At 39.8% G+C, this 21,423-nt stretch overlaps 1 protein-coding gene across 1 annotated transcript in view; it reads left to right on the top strand.

The window, feature by feature from the left end:
- The window catches only part of LOC121377757 (protein scribble homolog), a 130,043-nt gene that overhangs the window by 32,156 nt on the left and 76,464 nt on the right, over positions 1-21,423 (top strand). Inside the window, exons 4-19 of the mRNA XM_041505844.1 lie at positions 121-210; positions 3,884-4,004; positions 6,919-6,993; positions 8,970-9,114; positions 10,384-10,456; positions 11,218-11,263; positions 11,964-12,047; positions 12,480-12,595; positions 13,276-13,448; positions 14,069-14,202; positions 15,120-15,239; positions 16,900-17,041; positions 17,648-17,877; positions 18,370-18,591; positions 19,337-19,501; positions 20,952-21,029. Of these exons, the coding sequence (XP_041361778.1) occupies positions 121-210; positions 3,884-4,004; positions 6,919-6,993; positions 8,970-9,114; positions 10,384-10,456; positions 11,218-11,263; positions 11,964-12,047; positions 12,480-12,595; positions 13,276-13,448; positions 14,069-14,202; positions 15,120-15,239; positions 16,900-17,041; positions 17,648-17,877; positions 18,370-18,591; positions 19,337-19,501; positions 20,952-21,029 (2,014 nt within the window). The remainder of the gene's footprint in view (positions 1-120; positions 211-3,883; positions 4,005-6,918; positions 6,994-8,969; positions 9,115-10,383; positions 10,457-11,217; positions 11,264-11,963; positions 12,048-12,479; positions 12,596-13,275; positions 13,449-14,068; positions 14,203-15,119; positions 15,240-16,899; positions 17,042-17,647; positions 17,878-18,369; positions 18,592-19,336; positions 19,502-20,951; positions 21,030-21,423) is intronic.

The raw sequence follows: 21,423 nt of genomic DNA, 5'->3' as shown, positions 1-21,423 counted from the left end.
TTCACTAGCCAGGACTGAGGGCTAGTGGATTTGTCCAACAGTCTGTATGTCGGACACCAAATAACCATAGCTTTAAAATGTGCTGGGGTGTTGTTAAAAAGTGAAAATTTTCCATTGCAGACTTCCTGATGGCCTCACTCAGTTACGCAATCTTACTCATCTCGGTCTGAACGACATAGAGTTGAAATGTCTGCCATACGACATCGCAAGGTGAGTTAGAGACATTTTACAAGACATATATCCCTTTTTCCTCCCTCTGTCTTCTCTCTCTCTCTCTCTCTCTCTCTCTCTCTCTCTCTCTCTCTGTTTCATATCAAAGTATTATGTTTCACTATAGAGTAAGTTGTCACACCTTATCTACATGTACAATTTGCCACTGGTTATTGATATTGACATTACCACAAACCATTAAAACATATACCCTATTTGTTAACACAGTTGTTGTACACTGTGTCCCTTTATAGACAGGTGGTTGTTATTCATGGTATTCTTTATAGACAGATGTTGTTATATGGGGTGTTCTTTAGAGAGGTTGGTACACAAGGTGTTATATACCGACAGGTGGTTGTTATACAATGTATTCCTTATAGACAAGTGTTATACATGCGCAAGGTGTTCTTTATAAACAAGTTGTAATATACGGTGTTCTTTATAAACAAGTTGTAATATGGTGTTAGTTATAAACAAGTTGTAATTTAAGGTGTTCTTTATAAACAAATTGTAATATTAGGTGTTCTTTATAAACAAGTTGTAATATAAGGTGTTCTTTATAAACAGGTTGTAATGTAAGGTGTTCTTTATAAACAAGTTGTAATATAAGGTGTTCTTTATAAACAGGTTGTAATGTAAGGTTTTCTTTATAAACAAGATGTAATATTAGGTGTTCTTTATAAATAAGTTGTAATTTAAGGTGTTCTTTATAAACAAATTGTAATATTAGGTGTTCTTTATAAACAAGTTGTAATATAAGATGTTCTTTATAAACAAGTTGTAATATTAGGTGTTCTTTATAAACAAGTTGTAATATAAGGTGTTCTTTATAAACAGGTTGTAATGTAAGGTTTTCTTTATAAACAAGTTGCAATATAAGATGTTCTTTATAAACAAGTTGCAATATAAGATGTTCTTTATAAACAAGTTGAAATGTAAGGTGTTCTTTATAGACAGGTGGTTATTATACAAGATGTTCTTTATAGAAAGATTGTTATTATCTTTGTTCTTTACAGACAGGTGGTTGGTATTCTTTATAGATACATGTAGATGGTTAATTACACAAGATTTTCTTAATGCTCATATTAAAAGACAGGTGTTTGTTATTTAGTGTGTCATTTATAGCAGATATTTGTATAAATTGCCCAATTTCTACAGGATAAAATATCTGACTGTTGGCGCCGCCACCGCCCCCCCCCCCCCCCCCCCTCCCCAATTGTTTGGATTAGGGTTAGACTTAGTTTTAGGGTTAGGGTTAGACTTAGATTTAGGGTTAGGGTTAGACTTAGATTTAGGGTTAGGGTTAGTTTTTGGGTTAGGGCGACATTCCCTTTTTATACATGTAATAGTATAATAGGGGGTAACAGGTGGATATCGTTCCGCTACATGTATTTATATATGTTTAAATTGTACAAACATCTACATGTATGTGTACACGTACCGACATTTAACCTTGTAAATTCTAGGAATGTGTGTTGTTGTTTTCTCACAAGTCTGGCAGCTGTTATCACTAATGGTCAAGCTGTGGGAGGTCAATTAACATTTCTAAACTAGCACATCACTCTGTGGTGGTTCTGATTCATTCCAAACACGTGCTAACCAACCGTATGTGTATCTGCCCAACTCCACAGGTGTTTGCCAACCTTTATAATAGGAAGCTGTATTATGTTTTTAGACCTGTGGTGCGTTTGATCAGTGTACTTTCGCCCGAACTTAATTTTAGGCCCAGTTTCTTGTCGGTGCTTCGGGGGCAAGACCCAGTGGTAAAACGCTTGCTTGATGCGCGGTCGGTCTGGGATCGATCCCTGTCGGTGGACCCATTGGGCTGTTTCTGGCTCCAGCCAGTGCACGACGACTGGTACATCAAAGGCCGTGATATGTGCTGTCCTGTCTATGGGATGATGCATATAAAAGATCCCTTGCTGCTAATTGAAAAGAGTAGCCCATGAAGTGGCGACAGCGGGTTTCCTCTCTCAATATCTGTATGGTCCTTATCCATATGTCTGACGCCATATACATGTAACTTTAAATAAATAGAGCCTCGCGTAATTTCCCATTCTTACCTTCACAGAATAAAGCAGATATTCGACGTCAGTAACTAGTTAATATTTTTATCCTGCAGATCATAAAAATGAAGGAGAAAAGCTATTATTTTTGTTATTTCTGCCAGATTGTACAATGACCTAGAGGTCAAGTAAGCAATTTTGTAATGTAGCTATGCGTGTGGCGTCCTATGGGTGATGTCAAAAGTCATAATCTGCTAGTATACGTTTATGACTTTAATCGGTCATCATCATAATCTGTCAATAGAAACAGTGGTTGCAGGATAAAATGTGTTGAGTGCGTCGTTAAATAAACCATTTCCTTCCTTCTTCCTTCATCAGTGGTTCAGATTTATGAGAGACTTTTTAAAGTTGTAGGCTCCTACTTTTAGCTTTAGCTCTTAAAAATTAACACTTAGTTTGATTAATCTGCAAACCTGTAACACATCCCAATAAAATTGTAAACAATGAAGTGAAACAAGAGTCTTTGACCTTGAAGTGGGAAGATACCGTCTGTAAATAGACTACAGCTCGTCTCCATAGCACTGATTTCTCACTTGTACATTTTTAGAATTAAAAAACAAACAATGTATTTCATGGTATTACAAACACCAGGATGACCAGAAACACTTTGAATGTATGGAAATGGATATTCTAAATAATAAAATGCAAGTAATGTCTGATTTCAATGATAAAAAATGCTCTAATAGTGAGTGTTTAAGAACTAAGGCCTGACACTTCTTCCTGTAAACCCAGTGTTTTCCTGTTCCAACCAGTGCCCCACAACTGATATATATATATATGTGCTGTCATGTCTGAACGTGCATACTAAATCAGATGCCTAGGGCTATCTAGAATTTATCACATTTGGGGGTGGAGGGGGGGGGGGGCTGTTGCAGTTTTGTTTTAATATATCCCACATCCTGCTTCCTCTGGTTTGTGATTTTAAAAAAATAAAAAAATCTGTGGTCCAGACCTATTTGTGTGTGTGAGTGTGTGAGTGTGTGTGTGTGTGTGTGTGTGTGTGTGTGAGTGTGAGTGTGAGTGTGAGTGTGTGTGTGTGTGTGTGTTTGTGTGTGTGTGTGAGTTTCATTTATTAGTATCACTTGTGTTTCCTATGTACTTTGTCTTTAGTGCTTAGGGGTAGGATGTAACCCAGTGGTGAAGCACTTGTGCGATGCACAGTCGGTTTGGGATTGATCCCCATCTGTGGGTCCATTGCTCTATTTCTTGTTCCAGTCAGTGCACCATGACTGATATATCAAAGGCTGTGGCATGTGCTATCCTGTCTGGGATGGGGCATATAAAAGATCCCTTGCTACTAATGGAAAAGTGTACCAACTGTTATATCCATTAGCCAATGATTAATAAATCAATGTGCTCTAGTAGTGTCGTTAAACAAAACAAACTTTTTTCATTATATTACTTAGGGTTTATTGCTGTTGTTTTATTACTTTGTGTTTACATTGTATTAATTAGTAATATTATTTTGTTTACTACTTTGTGTTTACATTGTATTAATTAGTAATATTATTTTGTTTACTACTTTGTGTTTACATTGTATTAGTAATTTTGTTTAATACTTTGTGTTTACATTGTATTAGTAATATTACTTTGTGTTTATTTTGCAGCTTAACAAATCTTCAGTCACTGGAACTGCGGGAGAACCAACTGAAAGAACTTCCGCGTACACTTTCGTTTCTCGTCAAACTGCGCATTCTCGATGTAGGCAGCAACGAGATAGAGTCCCTGGTACGGTGCTTACTTCTTTAATCTTACTGTAATATTAATAGAATTCTCGACGTCGGCAGCAACGAGATAGAGTCCATGGTACGGTGCTTACTTCTTTAATCTTACTGTAATATTAATAGAATTCTCGACGTCAGCAGCAACGAGATAGAGTCCATGGTACGGTGCTTACTTCTTTAATCTTACTGTAATATTAATAGAATTCTCGACGTCGGCAGCAATGATATAGAGTCCATGGTCCTTTGATTTTGTGTCTTTAATGTTTGTCTGTGTGACATTGCAGGGGACAGTGTTTCAAAATCTTAGGTAACCGAAAGTCGGTTCACGTGAGTTTTACTTAGGTAACCGATTGTTTGGTTATGTTAAAATAGTTCTAGTAACTGATCAGTTAGACCCATCTAATTGTAAAACACTTGAACTACGGTTCTATGCTACATTGGTGGTTGAAAGATATTTAAAAAATATACTGATTTTCAATTTGACTTCTGATTAATTGTTCATCGTGTAACCATGTTCACATGATTTTAAAGTTGCGTAACCGACACGCGAACAGAACAGTTCTCTTGAAATATTGTGCCCTGCATTGTAATTTTAAGATATCTCATTGTAAGGAAATGGCTGTTTATATTGTCAAAGTGTATCAAATACTCGGTCAGACCTAGAAACACCTATTTTTATTTTGTACTCTCAAATCCAAGCGCGGATGCAGGATTTCTGAAAGGGGGGGGGGGGGGGGGGGGGGGTGTCCAAATGCGATGACTGATCTCTCCTTTTACACAGCGTACCTCTTACAGCTGAACAAATCATGCTCAAATTTATGGTCGGCCGATAATAGATCTATACCAGTTATATTGGATTGGTTTTGGACCTCATTAGTTGGCCTGCAATGGCTTAGTTAATAGAAATTTTGAGGGCCATATCCTGCTAAGGGGTGGGGGAGGCGACATGCTTCCCCATGCCCACTCAAAACCAAATCGCACATACCACCCCGAACTGCACCCACCCACCACCCCCAACTGTTCTGCGGTCGATGATAGATGCCAGTTATAATTGATTTGTTTGTTGACCTCATTAGTTCTCTTGTGGCTTTAACTGCTGACCGGTAACTGAGTAAGTCTGTTGTTTGTATATTACGTGTGCTCATATAATCAGCGGTCAAAGACTCGGTGGTATGGTACAAACAGAAATCAATCTCTTGTCCTCGGGTTGTCTCACACCATGCAATACGGTGCTGTTAATATCAGGTTAATGAAATGTCTATCGTTACACGTAGTGTGTTCATGCAAACGAGAGTAGTGATAATGTAAAAGTCTGTTTAGTTTAACAGTGTTTACAAAAGGAAACAAATGCCCTTGATGCATTTAGGAAACATGTAGTGGGTTTCCTCTGCTGATGAGTCAGAATTACCAAATGTTTGATATCAATAGCCGATGATTAATTAATCAATGTGCTCTAGTGGTATCATTAAACAAAACAAACTTCTTTCTTTCCTAGTCACTACTGGTTAAATCATGTGCTGGGGTGACATTAAATAAATATTCCTTTCTTTTCCTATTTGCTGTTAAATTAATGTGCTGGGGTGACAAACGTATCTTTCCTTTTGTAATCGCTGCTGACTAAGCCAGTACAGGGGTGTTATTAACATTACATTCCTTGCTAGTAGCCAGCGATTAACTGATATGGAAGGAAGGAAATGTTTTATTTAATGACACACTCAGCACATTTTATTTATGGTTATATGGCGTCAGACATATGGTTAAGGACCACACAGATATAGAGAGAGGAAACCCGCTGTCGCCACTTCATGGTCCACGCTTTTCGATTAGCAGCAAGGGATCTTTTATATGCACCATGCCACAGTCAGGATAGTACATACCACAGCCTTTTGTTACACCAGTTGTGGAGCACTGGCTGGAACTAGAAATAGTCCAATGTGCCCACTGATGGGGATCGATCCTAAAGCGACCGCGCATCAAGCGAGTGCTATACCACTGGGCTACGTCCTGCCCCCTAAATGATATGGTGGAGTGTCATTAAACACACATGCTTGTTAATAAATATGTGCTATAGGACATTTATAGCACCATGTATTTCATCTTTTTATTGAGATTGAAAATCATGCTTGTGAAGCATGGAACAGGATGGCAGCTAATAAAGGGAGATAACCTATGTAAGATGGTCAGGAAATGGTGTAAAAGTAAAGGAAATACATAATACATGTATTTCAAATGTTTTACACTTTCCCCCCCCCCCCCCCCCCCCCCCCCCCAACCTCCTTTTCTTCTGAGTACTATTTCTGGCTCTGGTCAGAAATTGTGTTTGAACATTAAAGCACATTAATTCCCGACATATGACCTGGCAGTCACTTGTGGACAAACATACATGTACATTCTATTCCTAATGAGGTTTTTTGGGGGCGTTTTTGTTTGAAAAACAAGATATGGTGTATATGAATGAAACATGACTGCATGAGATGAATAAAAAATAAATTGTATATATTTTCTAGCCGGTTCAGTCTGTTGGCTATTGCTGTATTGTCTATAGGTTACTGTCAGTGTGCCATTTGGAGGAGAGTCCGGGAGCCCAAGGCTCGAACAAATTATTTGTACAAATTACACTGATTCTTCAAAATGAAACAGTTACCATATATCTCAAAATCCTGGGAAACCACAATCCATGGTTCATGCAAAAGATTTAGTGGAGACTCATGGCAGGGTTCGCTGGGTTGGTGGCGGGCTCTAAAACTTTGTAAACAGGGAGACCCTATGACACTTTCATTTTTTTAAACCAAAATTGCACACCGACTGTGGTAACAGTTTAACTGTACTGTAGTAATTGGCTGACATATAACCAGTGAACGTCACAATTTAAAGTGAGTGTAAACTAATGTTATATCATGTTCTATTTTTTCTTGCAGCCATCGTCTCTGGGTTCATTGCCAGCTCTGGAAGAACTCTGGCTCGACTCCAATGATCTCTCCGAGCTACCAGAGGTTAGTAGGTTTTTTTTTTTTAAAACCTCCCCCTCCCTGCCCTCCTTTCTGTCCTTGGACATACATCTCATTTCTTCCTGATAAATGTTGAAATATCTAAATGTTAGACACCAACTAGTGGTAGGACCAGGATTTAGCTCAGTCGGTAGAGTGCTCGCTTGAGGTGCTGCGTCGTAGGATCGAATCACCTTGGTGGACCCATTCTCTGATTGTACTTTTTTCTGTCCCAGCCAGTGCTCCACAACTGGTATATCGAAGGCCATGGTATGTGTGCTGTCCTGTCTTTGGAAAAGTGCAAATGAAAGATACCTTGCTACTGATGGAAAAATGTAGTGGGTTTCCTTTCTGAAGACTGTACGTCAGAATTACCAACTGTTTGACATCCAGTAGCCGATGATAAATACGTCAATGTGCTCTAGTGGTGTCATTGAACAAAATGAAATTACCATAATTTAAAATGTTCTGATCTGTGGTTAAACAGATATATTCCTTTCTTTTCGTCCCAGTTTGACAGCTTCTATCATGCAACTTATTTTACTTCATAGTAATTTTGTACTGTCATATTGATATAAATGATTGGGAAGTAAACATTCACTATTCGCTAATACAGACATTAGAATGACCAGAAATACATATGACAATCAAGCATTTCTAAGCAAGAAAATGTAATTTTAATCATTAAAATGTAATTAGTGTGTAATTTTAATCATTAAAAGTAATTAATATTTAATTTTAATAATTAAAATATAATTAGTGTGTAATTTTAATCATTAAAAGTAATTAATATTTAATTTTAATAATTAAAATATAATTAGTGTGTAATTTTAATCATTAAAATGTAATTAATATGTAATTTTAATCATTAAAATGTAATTAGTGTGTAATTTTAATCATTAAAATGTAATTAATCTGTAATTTTAATCATTAAAATGTAATTAATATGTAATTTTAATCAGTAAACTGTAATTAACATGTAATTTCAATCATTAAAATGTAATTATTGTGTAATTTTAATCATTAAAATGTAATTAACATGTAATTTTAATCATTAAAATGTAATTAACATGTGATTTTAATCATTAAAATGTAATTAATATGTAATTTTAATCATTAAAAGTAATTAATATGTAATTTTAATCCTTGAAATATTATTAGTATGTAATTTTAATCATTAAAATGTAATTAGCATGTAATTTTAATCATTAAAATGTAATTAGATATATTAATAATTAAACTGTAATTAATGTGTAATTTTAATCATTAAAATGTAATTAGATGTTATATTAATCATTAAACTGTAATTAATGTGTAATTTTAATCATTAAACTGTAATTAAAATGAAATTTTAATCATTAAAATGTAATTATTAAACTAATTAATATGTAATTTTAATCATTAAAGGTCGGGTAGACAACTGTGTTGTACGTCGACAGATGAGTGAACAGTGTGTTTCATGACTACGTCGTACGTCGACAGACGAGTGAATGGTGTGTTTCACGACTGTGTCGTATATCGACAGACGAGTAAACGGTGTGTTTCACGACTGTCGTACGTTGACAGACGAGTGAACGGTGTGTTTCACGACTGTGTCGTACGTCAACAGACGAATGAGCGGTGTGTTTCATGACCGTGTCGTACGTCGACAGATGAGTGAACGGTGTGTTTCACGACTGTGTCGTACGTCGACAGACGAATGAGAGGTGTGTTTCACGACTGTCGTACGTCACAAGAACGAGTGAATGGTGTGTTTCACGATTGTGTCGTACGTCGACAGACGAGTGGACGGTGTGTTTCACGACTGTCGTACGTCGACAGACGAGTGAACGGTGTGTTTCACGACTGTGTCATACGTCGACAGATGAGTGAGCGGTGTGTTTCACGACTGTGTTGTACGTCAACAGACGAGTGAACAGTGTGTTTCACGACTTTGTCGTACCTTGACAGACGAGTGAACAGTGTGTTTCACTGTATTTCAGGAGATCGGCAACCTGAAGAAACTGACACAGCTGGACATCTCGGAGAACCAGCTGGATTATCTGCCCGCAGAGATCGGCGGACTGGTCAGTCTGACTGACCTCAGTCTGTCGCAGAACAACATCGAGTATCTGCCCGATGGAGTCGGTAAGGCACACACACACACACACAGTGTGTTTAAACCTAACACATCTGATGTTTAACACAGACTCAGTAACTGAGCCGGTGGTCAGAAGGGATATGCACGTAAACTGATTTGTCGCAGGGTTTGTGCCAGAGGGTAAAATTGGTATGGCGCCATACCTAAATATCTTTGCTGATTTTAGTTTTTTTAAGTTAACCTTTTGACCAAATTAATGACTCCTATTATTACTGTATGATTTCCTTAAACCTGACCCTAAACCTAACCCATTTTCTTTCTGGGGAAGGCCCCCCCCCCCCCCCCCCCCCCCAATACTCCCTGTCAACTGCAGTTGCATTCAGCAAATATTCAGTTCCATAGTGCCATACCTAAAAATTTCTTTCTAGCAAAAACCCTCCTTAACGGTATCAAATTATGTGAAATGATTTTTCGTTTCTGTGCCCAGTGATGGTCGGAATCCATCATAAACTGGGTTTTTGTTTGTGTCGTACCGGGCCAACCCAGAGGTGACTATAGGTTTTCATCTCCATCCTTCTGTCCATCTGTCTGTCTCTCTGTTTGTCCATCTGTCTGTTTCTCAGTTTGTCCATCTGTCTGTTTCTCTGTCTGTCCATTTGTTTGTCTCTCTGTCTGTCCATCTGTCTGTCTCTCTGACTGTCTGTCTCTGCCTGTCTGTCTCTGCCTGTTCATCTGTCTGTCTCTCTGACTGTCTGTCTTTCTGACTGTCCATCTGTCTGTCCATCTGTCTGTGTCTTTGTCTATCTGCCTGTCTCTCTGTGTCTCTCTGACTGTCCATCTGTCTGTCTCTCTGCCTGTCCATCTGTCTGTCTCTCTGCCTGTCCATTTGTCTGTCTCTCTGACTGCCCATCTGTCTGTTTCTCTGTCTGTCTCTTTGTCTGTCTCTCTGCCTGTCCATCTGTCTGTCTCTCTGCCTGTCCATCTGTGTGTCTCTCTGCCTGTCTGTCTTTCTGTCTGTCCATCTGTCTGTCTCTATGTTTGTCCGTCTGTTCCACATATAGTTTTCCTGACTCTTTGTTTCGCAAATTCCTCAAGATATTCAGATGAAATTTTGTGTATAACCATATCATGTACAGCTACTGATCAAGTTTGACTTTCATGGCGATTTACCCATTTTTGACAGAGTTCTTGCCGTTGAACTTAGGAGAAACAAAACTTTGTTGGGCCTCGTAGGGGACGTGTATTGGTTTAACAGTACTTTCTGAATACTTTTTTGTCTGGACACTGTTGTTTACTATTGTTAATTATTCATCCAGGTTTCTTGAAGAAGCTAACTATATTAAAAATCGACCAGAACCGACTGTTGACTCTGACTCCACATATTGGAAGGTAAGATGTGTTTGTTTTATCTTAACTTGATTTCTGGGCTTTATATCCAATTAACGTTCAAGCACACTGTCTTGGGCACACACCTCTCAGCTATAGATCTACCCCAAGTTCAGCTAGCAAACATTTCACTAACTTTTTCGACCTATTTTATTGTTTCCTGAAATGGCCATTTGGTTTGTTTGTTTGAAACATATTTTATTGTATATAATACACAAAAGGATTGGACATAAGTTTGGTTTGGCCATTTGGTTTACCGTGTGAAGTGCATAAACCATCTAGTGGATGTTTTTCTGTTGGGTTTGGCTGAACTCGGCCTTGGGTTGTCTGTCCAGGACAATGGTTTAGTAGTTGGTGAGAGAGAGGACAATCTGTGTTGTGGTCTTACGTTGCACACTGAGTCTTTAAAGCTCAACTCTGGGTGCCATAGCAGGGAAAATAACCCCTACAATTACGAAAATGTTTACGGCAAAAAACCATGCCTTTGAAAATTAAAAATGTACATAGTCCAAGTGGAAAAGGTGCTATGGCGAATTAAAAACTACGCGACATTGCCGATTGCCGTGGGGTTGGGGAAAATGCACGTAACATGTTCCTTGCTACCTTTTTTTTTTTTTTAAGTAACACTTTATAATGTGTTGAGGTGTTATTAAATATTTCTTTCCTATTGATAAGTAACTGTCTTCTGGAACTAGATTACTTAGCACTCTTAAATTTGTTGATTTTTGAAAATTATTGTTATTATTGTTATTCTCTTCTTTCAGCTGTGATAATTTACAAGAGCTCATTTTAACAGAGAATCTTTTAACGGTGAGTTGTTTTGTTTTGTTTAAATATGAATGTTTTTTAGTCTGAAGTATTGCAGGAATGAAACTCAGAAGTTCTCTATTTTATACACTCCTAAAACTGTTCTTGTGTTTGTTCTGTTATAAAAAGTTTGCAGGCGCCCCAAATTTTTAAGACACTGGCACTGCTTAGGTTGCAGAGGTTTTTGTATGTCCAGTGCCATTTTCATTTTGGAGTCTGTTATCTTAAAATGTTCTTACACAAACTGTATTGTGAGTGTGTGCATGTGTATATTTTTGTGTCTGTGTGTGTTCTGGTGTGTGTGTGTGTGTTTGTTCTGGTCTGTGTCTGTGTCTGGGTGTGTCTGTGTGTGTGGGGAGGTGTCTGTGCTGGTTATGTCAAACATCAGGGCCCAGTTGTTCAAAACACAGTTAAATTTAACCCTGGATTAGTGTCATGTTTTCCTTCTATTTATTTCTTCTCAAATACAAAGTAAACTTTAGATTTGAATATGCATAGATACATTTAGTTTGTCCTAAATCAAGTTCCAACATTATCTTTCAATTGTTATTTATTTTTATTCAATTCTGGGTTTGAACATTTCTCTTAAGCACTGATTAAGGTTAACTAATGTTTGAACAACTGTTCCCTGTTGTATATATATATGGTTAAACATGTACCTGAATACCAGGGGTTTAAAAATGTAAAAATATTGTCATTTCAGGACCTGCCTATCACTGTGGGCAAGTTAAAGAATTTATCCAATCTTAACGTTGACCGGAACCGACTGACGGAAATTCCTCTAGAGGTAAGCAACAAGCTCGCTTGAGTGCACCTTTCTCTACTAGTGGGTGGAATATAGCCCAGTGGTAAAGCGCTCGCTTGATGTGCGATCGGTCTGGGATCGATCCTCGTCGATGGGCCCACAGGGCTGTTTCTCGTGCCAGCCAGTGCACCACGACTGGTATATCAAAGGCCGTCATATGTGATATCCTGTCTGTGGGATAGTGCATATATAAAAGATCTCTTGCTACTAATGGAAAAATGTAGCGGGTTTTCTCTTTTTGACTGTCAAAATGACCATATGTTTGACATCCAATAGCCGATGATTAATAAATCAATGTGCTCTAGTGGTGTCGTTAAACAAAATAAACATTTTACTTCTTCTTCTTTTTTCTTTCCCATGAATACCGTAAAAGTTGATTGAGTTTGTTGTTATTTGCTTGTGTTTGTTTTCCAGCTGGGTAAATGCACTAAACTCGGTGTCTTGTCACTAAGGGACAATAAACTCCTTCGACTGCCGCAGGAGCTGGGGAACCTCGCACGACTTCAGGTGATGGACGTGTCGGGAAACAGGTCAGTTGTTAGATTTCATCACTATCTGGGGGTTTTTCAACTTGCTTCAAGATACTGAGCTAAAATTTTGTGTATAGCTTCATTAAGTTCTGTTACAGATCAAGTTTGATTTTCATGGTTATTTACAAATGTTTCACAGAGTTATGGTCCTTGATCTTAGGAGATACCAACATTTGTTGGGCCCGGTAAGGGGACATGTATTCTCAGAATTGTATTTTGTTTAATACAGACACTGGTGTGTATGCATCTGTCCTTTCAGTTGGGCAAATTTGTTTTTAGGACTCGTATATTTTCCAGTTATTGATAGCCAATCTAAGCTTGAATTCTTTATTTCTGATTTTAACTAAAGACTATTTAATTTGTTTTAGACTCGAGTACCTGCCCATAACGATAGCCAATCTGAACCTGACGTCTCTATCATTATCTTGATGTATTTGTTGTTTTAGACTCGAGTACCTGCCGATAACGATAGCCAATCTGAACCTGACGTCTCTATCATTATCTTGATGTATTTGTTGTTTTAGACTCGAGTACCTGCCGATAACGATAGCCAATCTGAACCTGAAGTCTCTATCATTATCTTGATGTATTTGTTGTTTTAGACTCGAGTACCTGCCGATAACGATAGCCAATCTGAACCTGAAGTCTCTATCATTATCTTGATGTATTTGTTGTTTTAGACTCGAGTACCTGCCGATAACGATAGCCAATCTGAACCTGAAGGCGCTGTGGCTGTCGGAGAACCAGGCTCAACCAATGCTCAAGTTTCAGACGGATTTCGACGAGCGCACGGGACAGAAGGTCCTCACCTGTTTTCTCCTCCCACAACAAGGCTTCCACACAGAGAGCATGGGTGAGTGAGGCCTCTTGTTGTTTCACAGTTCGGTGTAAATCGGTGGTATGTGCTGTCCTGTCCTGTGCATATAAGAATCCTTGTTGCTATTTGGATTTCGACGTTATTAGATGCTTTTGTTAGTCCCTTACCGGACCAACCATAGTATGAAAAATAAGGCGTTCCGTGTGGGACAGACTATAGTTTACTTTACTCTGATCATAATTATCTAACACACTCGTTGGATAAAAACAACAAGGTGGGGTCAAGGTTCAGGGATTTATTCCCAGGTGGAACCAGAAGTTATATAAAAACACGACTCTTCGCTGTGGGCGATGAGTCTCACAGAGATCAAAGAACTGTATGTCACATCGAAACCTATGCTGTGTTTAATGGCGATGAATTGGGAAAAGACCTACAAACAGACCGTTCTTTATCAAAATGTTATGGTGTTTGTCCTAACAAAATATGATATTCTCAACAGAAGATCGTAACCTAGAATACTGAAATAAAATACATATAGTAAATATTAAAGAAACTAATTACAAATATTGACTCCCTGTTACATTTACAGACATGAGGTATTGAGTCTCTTAATGGCTTCTTTGTTCAGCGTTACCTCACTGTTACTTTGTTTACAGAAAACCTGCTGCGTGGCAGTGTGGCGACGGACGCTGATAGTCGACTGAGTTGGTCGGAGGCACAGCGCAACCCCCGAGAGAGCATTATTCGCTTTGCAGAGGACCAGGAAGGCGATTCAGATGAAGACTCAGAGGTAGGATGACACTGAAGGATTGTCTGATATTTCTTTTACATTCATCAGAGTATGAACAAAACAAATCATCCGTAAACTATGTGAATCGGCGAAGCCATTCTCACATAAATTTGCAGATGATTTTTTTTTTTTTTTCATGCCCAGATGAATGTAAAGGAAATAACAGTCAATACTTATAATTAAATTTTAATCATACCTGCTAATAATAGTGCTAAAACATCATACTTTATTTTGAAATATTTCTAGTCCATAAACAATAACGCTCAATAAGACAGCTTGCCCATATAAAATGACATCATCAGGTATGACGTTCCCCGACAACGTAATTTTTACGTTCATTGTGAAATGAACAAACTCCCATTGCTACGTCTGGATGAATATAAAGAAAATTTAATTATTTTCTGTTGAGCCTGGTCTTACTGACACAAGTCTCAAATTAAAGTATTTATGTCCATTATTACCAATAGCTGTGTTTTTCTGACCAGATTTATTTTGTGGAAACTATTATTCATATTTTGTCATTTTTGTTGTTGGTAAAACGGTCAAATTTATTATCAAATTAGCTGTCACAATCAGCTTTCAATTCCTAAAAATGAATGCAATGTTCCGCCATTGTTGTCAAGCAAAAATACTTGCGAAAAACACGTTTTTCAACTCCAAATTTCGAGGTATTTTACATTGAAAAACAAAAAAGTAACAATGCCATACTCTGATTATTATCTCTGGTGAGTGCTGCCGGGTGTAAAATGACAGGAAATATGAATTGGGGAATGCACTGTATACAGTGTACAGTATGTTGACTTGCGTGATGTCAGGTGAGATTCACACCTGCAGTAGTCGGAAGGTTAAGAGAACTTTGGGAATTAGACCCCTTTATGTACATAAGCTGTAAAATGTTTTGGTTTTCTTGCTTACAGAGTCACTTCATTCGACAAGGCACACCACATCCCAAAGAACTGAAAAACCGGCATCAGAAATACATCAAACAGAAAGGCATTGACGGTCACATCATACCGCACCACGAAAACAAGAAACAGGTGGGTGGCTTTTAGCTCTTACACATCATACCGCACCATGAAAACAAGAAACAGGTGGGTGACTTTTAGCTGTTACACATCATACCGCACCATGAAAACAAGAAACAGGTGAGTGGCTTTTAGCTCTTACACATCATACCAGATGGGCAGAGTGCAAATAGGTAGTGTGTAACTCTTGCAGGGGCCAGATGGGCAGAGTGCAAATAGGTAGTGTTTAGCTCTTGCAGGGGGCAGATGGGCAGGGTGCAAATAGGTAGTGTTTAGCTCTTGCAGGGGGCAGGGTGCAAATAGGTAGTGTTTAGCTCTTGCAGATGGGCAGGGTGCAAATAGGTAGTGTTTAGCTCTTGCAGGGGGCAGGGTGCAAATAGGTAGTGTTTAGCTCTTGCAGGGGGCAGATGGGCAGGGTGCAAATAGGTAGTGTTTAGCTCTTGCAGGGGGCAGATGGGCAGGGTGCAAATAGGTAGTGTTTAGCTCGGGCAGGGTGCAAATAGGTAGTGTTTAGCTCTTGCAGGGGGCGGATGGGCAGGGTGCAAATAGGTAGTGTTTAGCTCTTGCAGGGGGCGGATGGGCAGGGTGCAAATAGGTAGTGTTTAGCTCTTGCAGGGGGCGGATGGGTAGGGTGCAAATAGGTAGTGTTTAGCTCTTGCAGGGTGCGGATGGGCAGGGTGCAAATAGGTAGTGTTTAGCTCTTGCAGGGGGCAGATGGGCAGGGTGCAAATAGGTAGTGTTTAGCTCTTGCAGGGGGCAGATGGGCAGAGTGCAAATAGGTAGTGTTTAGCTCTTGCAGGGGGCAGGGTGCAAATAGGTAGTGTTTAGCTCTTGCAGGGGGCAGATGGGCAGGGTGCAAATAGGTAGTGTTTAACTCTTGCAGGGGGCAGGGTGCAAATAGGTAGTGTTTAGCTCTTGCAGGGGGCAGATGGGCAGGGTGCAAATAGGTAGTGTTTAGCTCTTGCAGGGGGCAGGGTGCAAATAGGTAGTGTTTAGCTCTTGCAGGGGGCAGATGGGCAGGGTGCAGATAGGTAGGTTTATCTCTTGCAGGGGGCAGATGGGCAGGGTGCAGATAGGTAGTGTTTAACTCTTGCAGGGGGCAGATGGGCAGGGTGCAAATAGGTAGGTTTAACTCTTGCAGGGGGCGGATGGGCAGGGTGCAAATAGGTAGGTTTAACTCTTGCAGGGGGCAGATGGGCAGGGTGCAAATAGGTAGGTTTAGCTCGTGCAGATAGGTAGTGTTTAACTCTTGCAGGGGGCAGATGGGCAGGGTGCAAATAGGTAGGTTTAACTCTTGCAGGGGGCGGATGGGCAGGGTGCAAATAGGTAGGTTTAACTCTTGCAGGGGGCAGATGGGCAGGGTGCAAATAGGTAGGTTTAACTCTTGCAGGGGGCAGATGGGCAGGGTGCAAGTGGGTAGTGTTTAACTCTTGCAGGGGGCAGATGGGCAGGGTGCAAATAGGTAGTGTTTAACTCTTGCAGGGGGCAGATGGGCAGGGTGCAAGTGTGTAGTGTTTAACTCTTGCAGGGGGCAGATGGGCAGGGTGCAAATAGGTAGTGTTTAACTCTTGCAGGGGGCAGATGGGCAGGGTGCAAGTGGGTAGTATTTTTAACATCACAGGACAAATCCAATACCTGTTGCCATCAACCTAATGTTGTGTGTGTATTTTAGGACAATGCGTTCATGCCACAGAGAGACAGTGATGTCAAGTGGAACGAGGAAGAGATGGAGTCACCTCGCGATCAGAGCGAAGGACACCGTACACCAGAGAAGAAAGTCATGATGACAATGGAACCACCACAGATAATAAAAGGTACATATTCTATTTACATTTTAAAAAAATCCACAGATAATTAAAGGTAAGTGTTCTTTTCTGTGCAGTAGAACCCGCACATGTAATTAAAGGTACATGTTCTGTTGCCAGTAGAACCACCATACATAATTAAAGGTACAAGTTCTTCTCTCATCAATAGAACCATTCACAACTTTTTAGCATTGTGGGTAAACCTAGCATTTTGTGAGTAAACATTGAGTATTGTGAGTTGATATTGAGGTTGCCAGTAAATGTTGAGTATTATGAGTAAAAATTGAGTATTATGAATTAGCATTGCGTATTGCGAGTCAACTCTTGAGTATTGTTAATTAACTTTAAGGTTGTGAGTAAACACAGTATTATGAGTAAACACTGAGCATTATGAATTAACACTGTGTATTATGAGTAAACATCAAGAACATTGAGTATTGTGAGTTGACAGTGAGTTGTGAATAAATATGATTATGAATTAACATTGTGTATTGTAAGTAAACATCAACAACATTGAGTATTGTGAGTCAGCACTGAGTATTGTGAGTCAACACTGAGTAGTGTGTGTCAGCACTGAGTATTGTGAGTAACTCTCTCTTTTTTTTCCTGTCTTAGCTCCAGAACTGGAAGGTCCTCCTCCTCCGATGGTGGAATCCGCGTCGTCCGGGGACGAAGACGAACTGCCGAGAGAAACGGAGCCGCTGATAAAGGCCGTGTCGATTGCCCAGTCGACAGTTATCTCCCCTGGCCCGGAGGTCGTGTCGAAGCTGAACACGTCCCACGAGAGCGAGGACCGGGAGGAGGACAGCGGGGAGGACCGCAGCGACGTCAGCGAATCAGATGAGGTGCGACAAATTACAAGTCTCCCAGATTTATCACGAATTTGCCACGTTTAAGTGGAAAGGGCGGGATGTAGCCCAGTGGTAAAGCGTTCGCTCGATGCGCGGTCTGTCTGGGATCAATCACCGTCGGTGGGCCCATTGGGCTATTTCTTGCTCTAGCCAGTGCACCGTGACTGGTATATCAAATGCCGTGGTATGAATGGCAACAACGGGTTTCCTCTCTCAATATCTGTGTGGTCCATAACCATGTCCAACGCCATATAACCATAAATAAAATGTGTTGAGTGTGTCATTAAATAAAACATTTCCTTCCTTCGTTTGAGTGGTTTACCGTGTATTAGGGGCCACAAGGACCATTCGTTAGATCTCAAAATGTCCTGAGGTGGGGAGGCTTAGGGGGGTTATGGTTTGGGCTACTATCAACCGCCCTGGTTAGTTTTTTTTAAATTTTGCTTGCACGAAATGTCACTAAATGTCGTATGTATATTTTGCCAGGATTCGGACGCAACCAAAGAACGGAAGGTCGGGTTCGCCGACGACCTAGAGGATGACGCGGACAAGGATCACCGACTGCGGCGAAGGGACACGCCCCACTACCTGAAGAACAAACGCATCAACCTCAACAGCAGCCCCGAGGACGCCGAGCAGAAAGTGCGGGAAATTCTTGCACAGGCTGCGGCGCAAAAAGAACAGGCGGCCGTCGATTCACAGTTGAAGGTCGGTGGTCCAGTGTGCTTATGTTATACCATACCAGTCTTCAGTAAAATTAAAAGGGTAGGGGGGTTGGGTGTCTTTCTTTTTTTGTCAGTATGTTTGGTTTGAAATGACAAAATAATATGGTACGAAATTGTAAAATCTCTGTAGGAAATGACTATAGTATAAAATGACCAGAAACCAAGTGCACAAAACCTGTCCTGGCACCTGCACCCATGACAGGCGTGCACTACAACAGCACAAAATAACCATGGTATGAATGACCATAATAGTGTCTTTTTTTGGTTAATAATTCCAGTTTGGCTTGATGTAAAAAAAAAAAAAAAATTAACAATTAAAATACTGTGACTGTTTTGGACATATAATTTTAAATTCGGTGCAGTACATTGTCCCATCCTCCTACACAAATGTTTTTTGTAAATAATTTCAGTTTTGTTTGACGTCAGAAGAAACGTAAAGTGTTTTGGAAATAACACAAAAATACTATTTTTGTGTCCAATTAGAACACAGTCGGCTCAGAAATAAATAAGTTGTAGTAAATTCCATAGCATGAAAAAAGATATTCCCCGTGGGACGGACTAGATTTTTCACCATGGGTAAATATTGCAGTTTTATTTATATCTATTCACCAACGATTTTACACATTGTGCAATCTGTAAAATGAACCCCTTTTTTTTCTTGCATTATACGAAAATCTCATAATTGGAAAATTGGTGAACATTTTCTTGATTGTTGTTTTTAATCGCAGGCTCCTGAGGGAGAGGTGATGATGTTGTCGTCACCCACTCAGCAGATTCCGGTTGCTGTAGAGGAGGATGAGTTGACGTTACAGCTGGTGCGCGAACCCGGCCAGGGTCTTGGTATCAGCATCGCCGGGGGCAAGGGTTCAACCCCTTACAAGGGAGACGATGAGGTAAATTGATACATGACATAGCAGTGATGTTTTTTTGTTTGTTTTTTGTTTTTCGGGGATGGGGAGACAGTAGGGAATGAGGGTTCAGGTGCACGAACCAGGCCAGGGCCTTGGTATCAGCATTGCCGGGGGTAAGGGTTCAACCCCTTATAAGGGAGATGTGAAGTAACATACATTAGAAAGCAGTATTGTTTTTTTGTTTGGTTTTGGTTTTTCGGGGATAGGGAGACGGTAGGGAATGAGGGGTCAGGTATACGAACCAGGCCAGAGCTTTGGTATCAGCATTGCCAATGGTAAGGGTTCAACAAGGGAGACAATGAGATAAATTGATACATGAGATAGTACGAATGTTTTGGGTGGGGAAGTAAGGAGTCAAGTGGCAGGGCTTGGTATCGGCATCGGAGGGGAAAGGGTTCAACCCTTTACAAGGGAGACCATGAGGTTTTTCTGGTGTGGTGATCAGCAGCAAGGGATCTTTTATATGCACCATCCCACAGACAGGATAGTACATACCACGGTCTTTGTTACACAGGTTGTGGAGCACTGGCTGGAAAGAGAAATAGTCCAATGGGGCTACCGACAGGGATCAATCTTAAACCGACCACACATCAAGCGAGCTTTTTTGTCACTGGGCTACGTCCCGCCCCAACATTTTATGACAACAAACACTGTCACATTTATCACCAATGGCAGGACTTGTGGTAGTAACTGCTCTATCAAAAGTTGGGTGCACCTCGAACTCTGATCCAGCTGAAAGTTATTTGGTTTAGTAGTAGCTATAAAGGTACACTAAGTGGCATAAAAGACCAAAAAAAACCCAGTCTTTGTAAATTCGGTCCTTGTCCATTGAATTTTTATTTAGTTGAATATTATCTTTGTCACCACATCACTGTGCAGGTGATTTATAGCTTAAGTAGATTTAAATATGCGTAGTCACCGTTGGTCACTAGTGGGTGGTAAGTAGCCCAGTGGTAAAGCATTCACTTGATGCGCGGTCGGTCTAGGATCGATCACCGTCGGTGGACCCACTGGGCTATTTCTCATTCCAGCCAGTGCTCCACAACTGGTGTAACAAAGGCTGTGGTATGTACTATCATGTCTGTGGGATGGTGCATATAAAAGATCCCTTGCTGTTAATTGAAAAAGAATAGAGCATGAAGTAGTGACAGCAGGTTTCCTCTCTCAATATCTGTGTGGTCCTTAACCATATGTCCGACACTATATAACCGTAAATAAAATGTGTTAAGTGCATCGTTAAATAAAACATTTCCTTCTTTCCTTCCTTGCGTTAGTCACTGTTTTAAATATCAATAGGTTCCCTTTGTCAGTTCACCAGAAACATCTTAACTAGGACAGCAAACTCAGGATATTTTTTTCAAGATTGTAATTGGTAATTATGTAGAGAATAACTGTCTCTCTCTGACATCATGTTTCATTTTCTTTTTTTCAGAGTATTTTTATATCCAGAGTCACAGAAAATGGTCCGGCAACGAAGGCTGGTATTTTAAAAGGAGATAGATTAATTTCGGTACGTGTTTGTTTGTTTGGTTAAATTCATAACATGTTAGTCAGTTAGTAAATTCTGGTAGATTTTTGTGGATAGTAGGGGTAAGCTGGTATCTTAAAAGGGGATAGATTTATTTTGGTAGGTGTTTGTTGTTTGGTTAAATTTGTAACATATTAGCCAGTTAGTGGATTCTGGTAGATTTTTGTAGATAGTAGGGGTAAGCTGGCATCTTAAAAGGGGATAGATTAATTTCGGTACATGATTGTTTGATTAATTTTGTAGCATGTTTGTTAGTAATTTCTTGTGGATTTTTGTGCAATACTGTATAATACTTTATTTTCGCGTGGAATTTATTTTCGCCTTTTTCGCGTGTGAATGAAATTCGTGAAAATATATTCCACGCGAAAATAAACGT

This window comes from Gigantopelta aegis, chromosome 7, assembly GCF_016097555.1.
Source record: "Gigantopelta aegis isolate Gae_Host chromosome 7, Gae_host_genome, whole genome shotgun sequence".
In the NCBI taxonomy this organism is placed as follows: Eukaryota; Metazoa; Mollusca; class Gastropoda; order Neomphalida; family Peltospiridae; genus Gigantopelta; species Gigantopelta aegis.
This window is presented reverse-complemented; position numbering and strand designations above follow the sequence as displayed.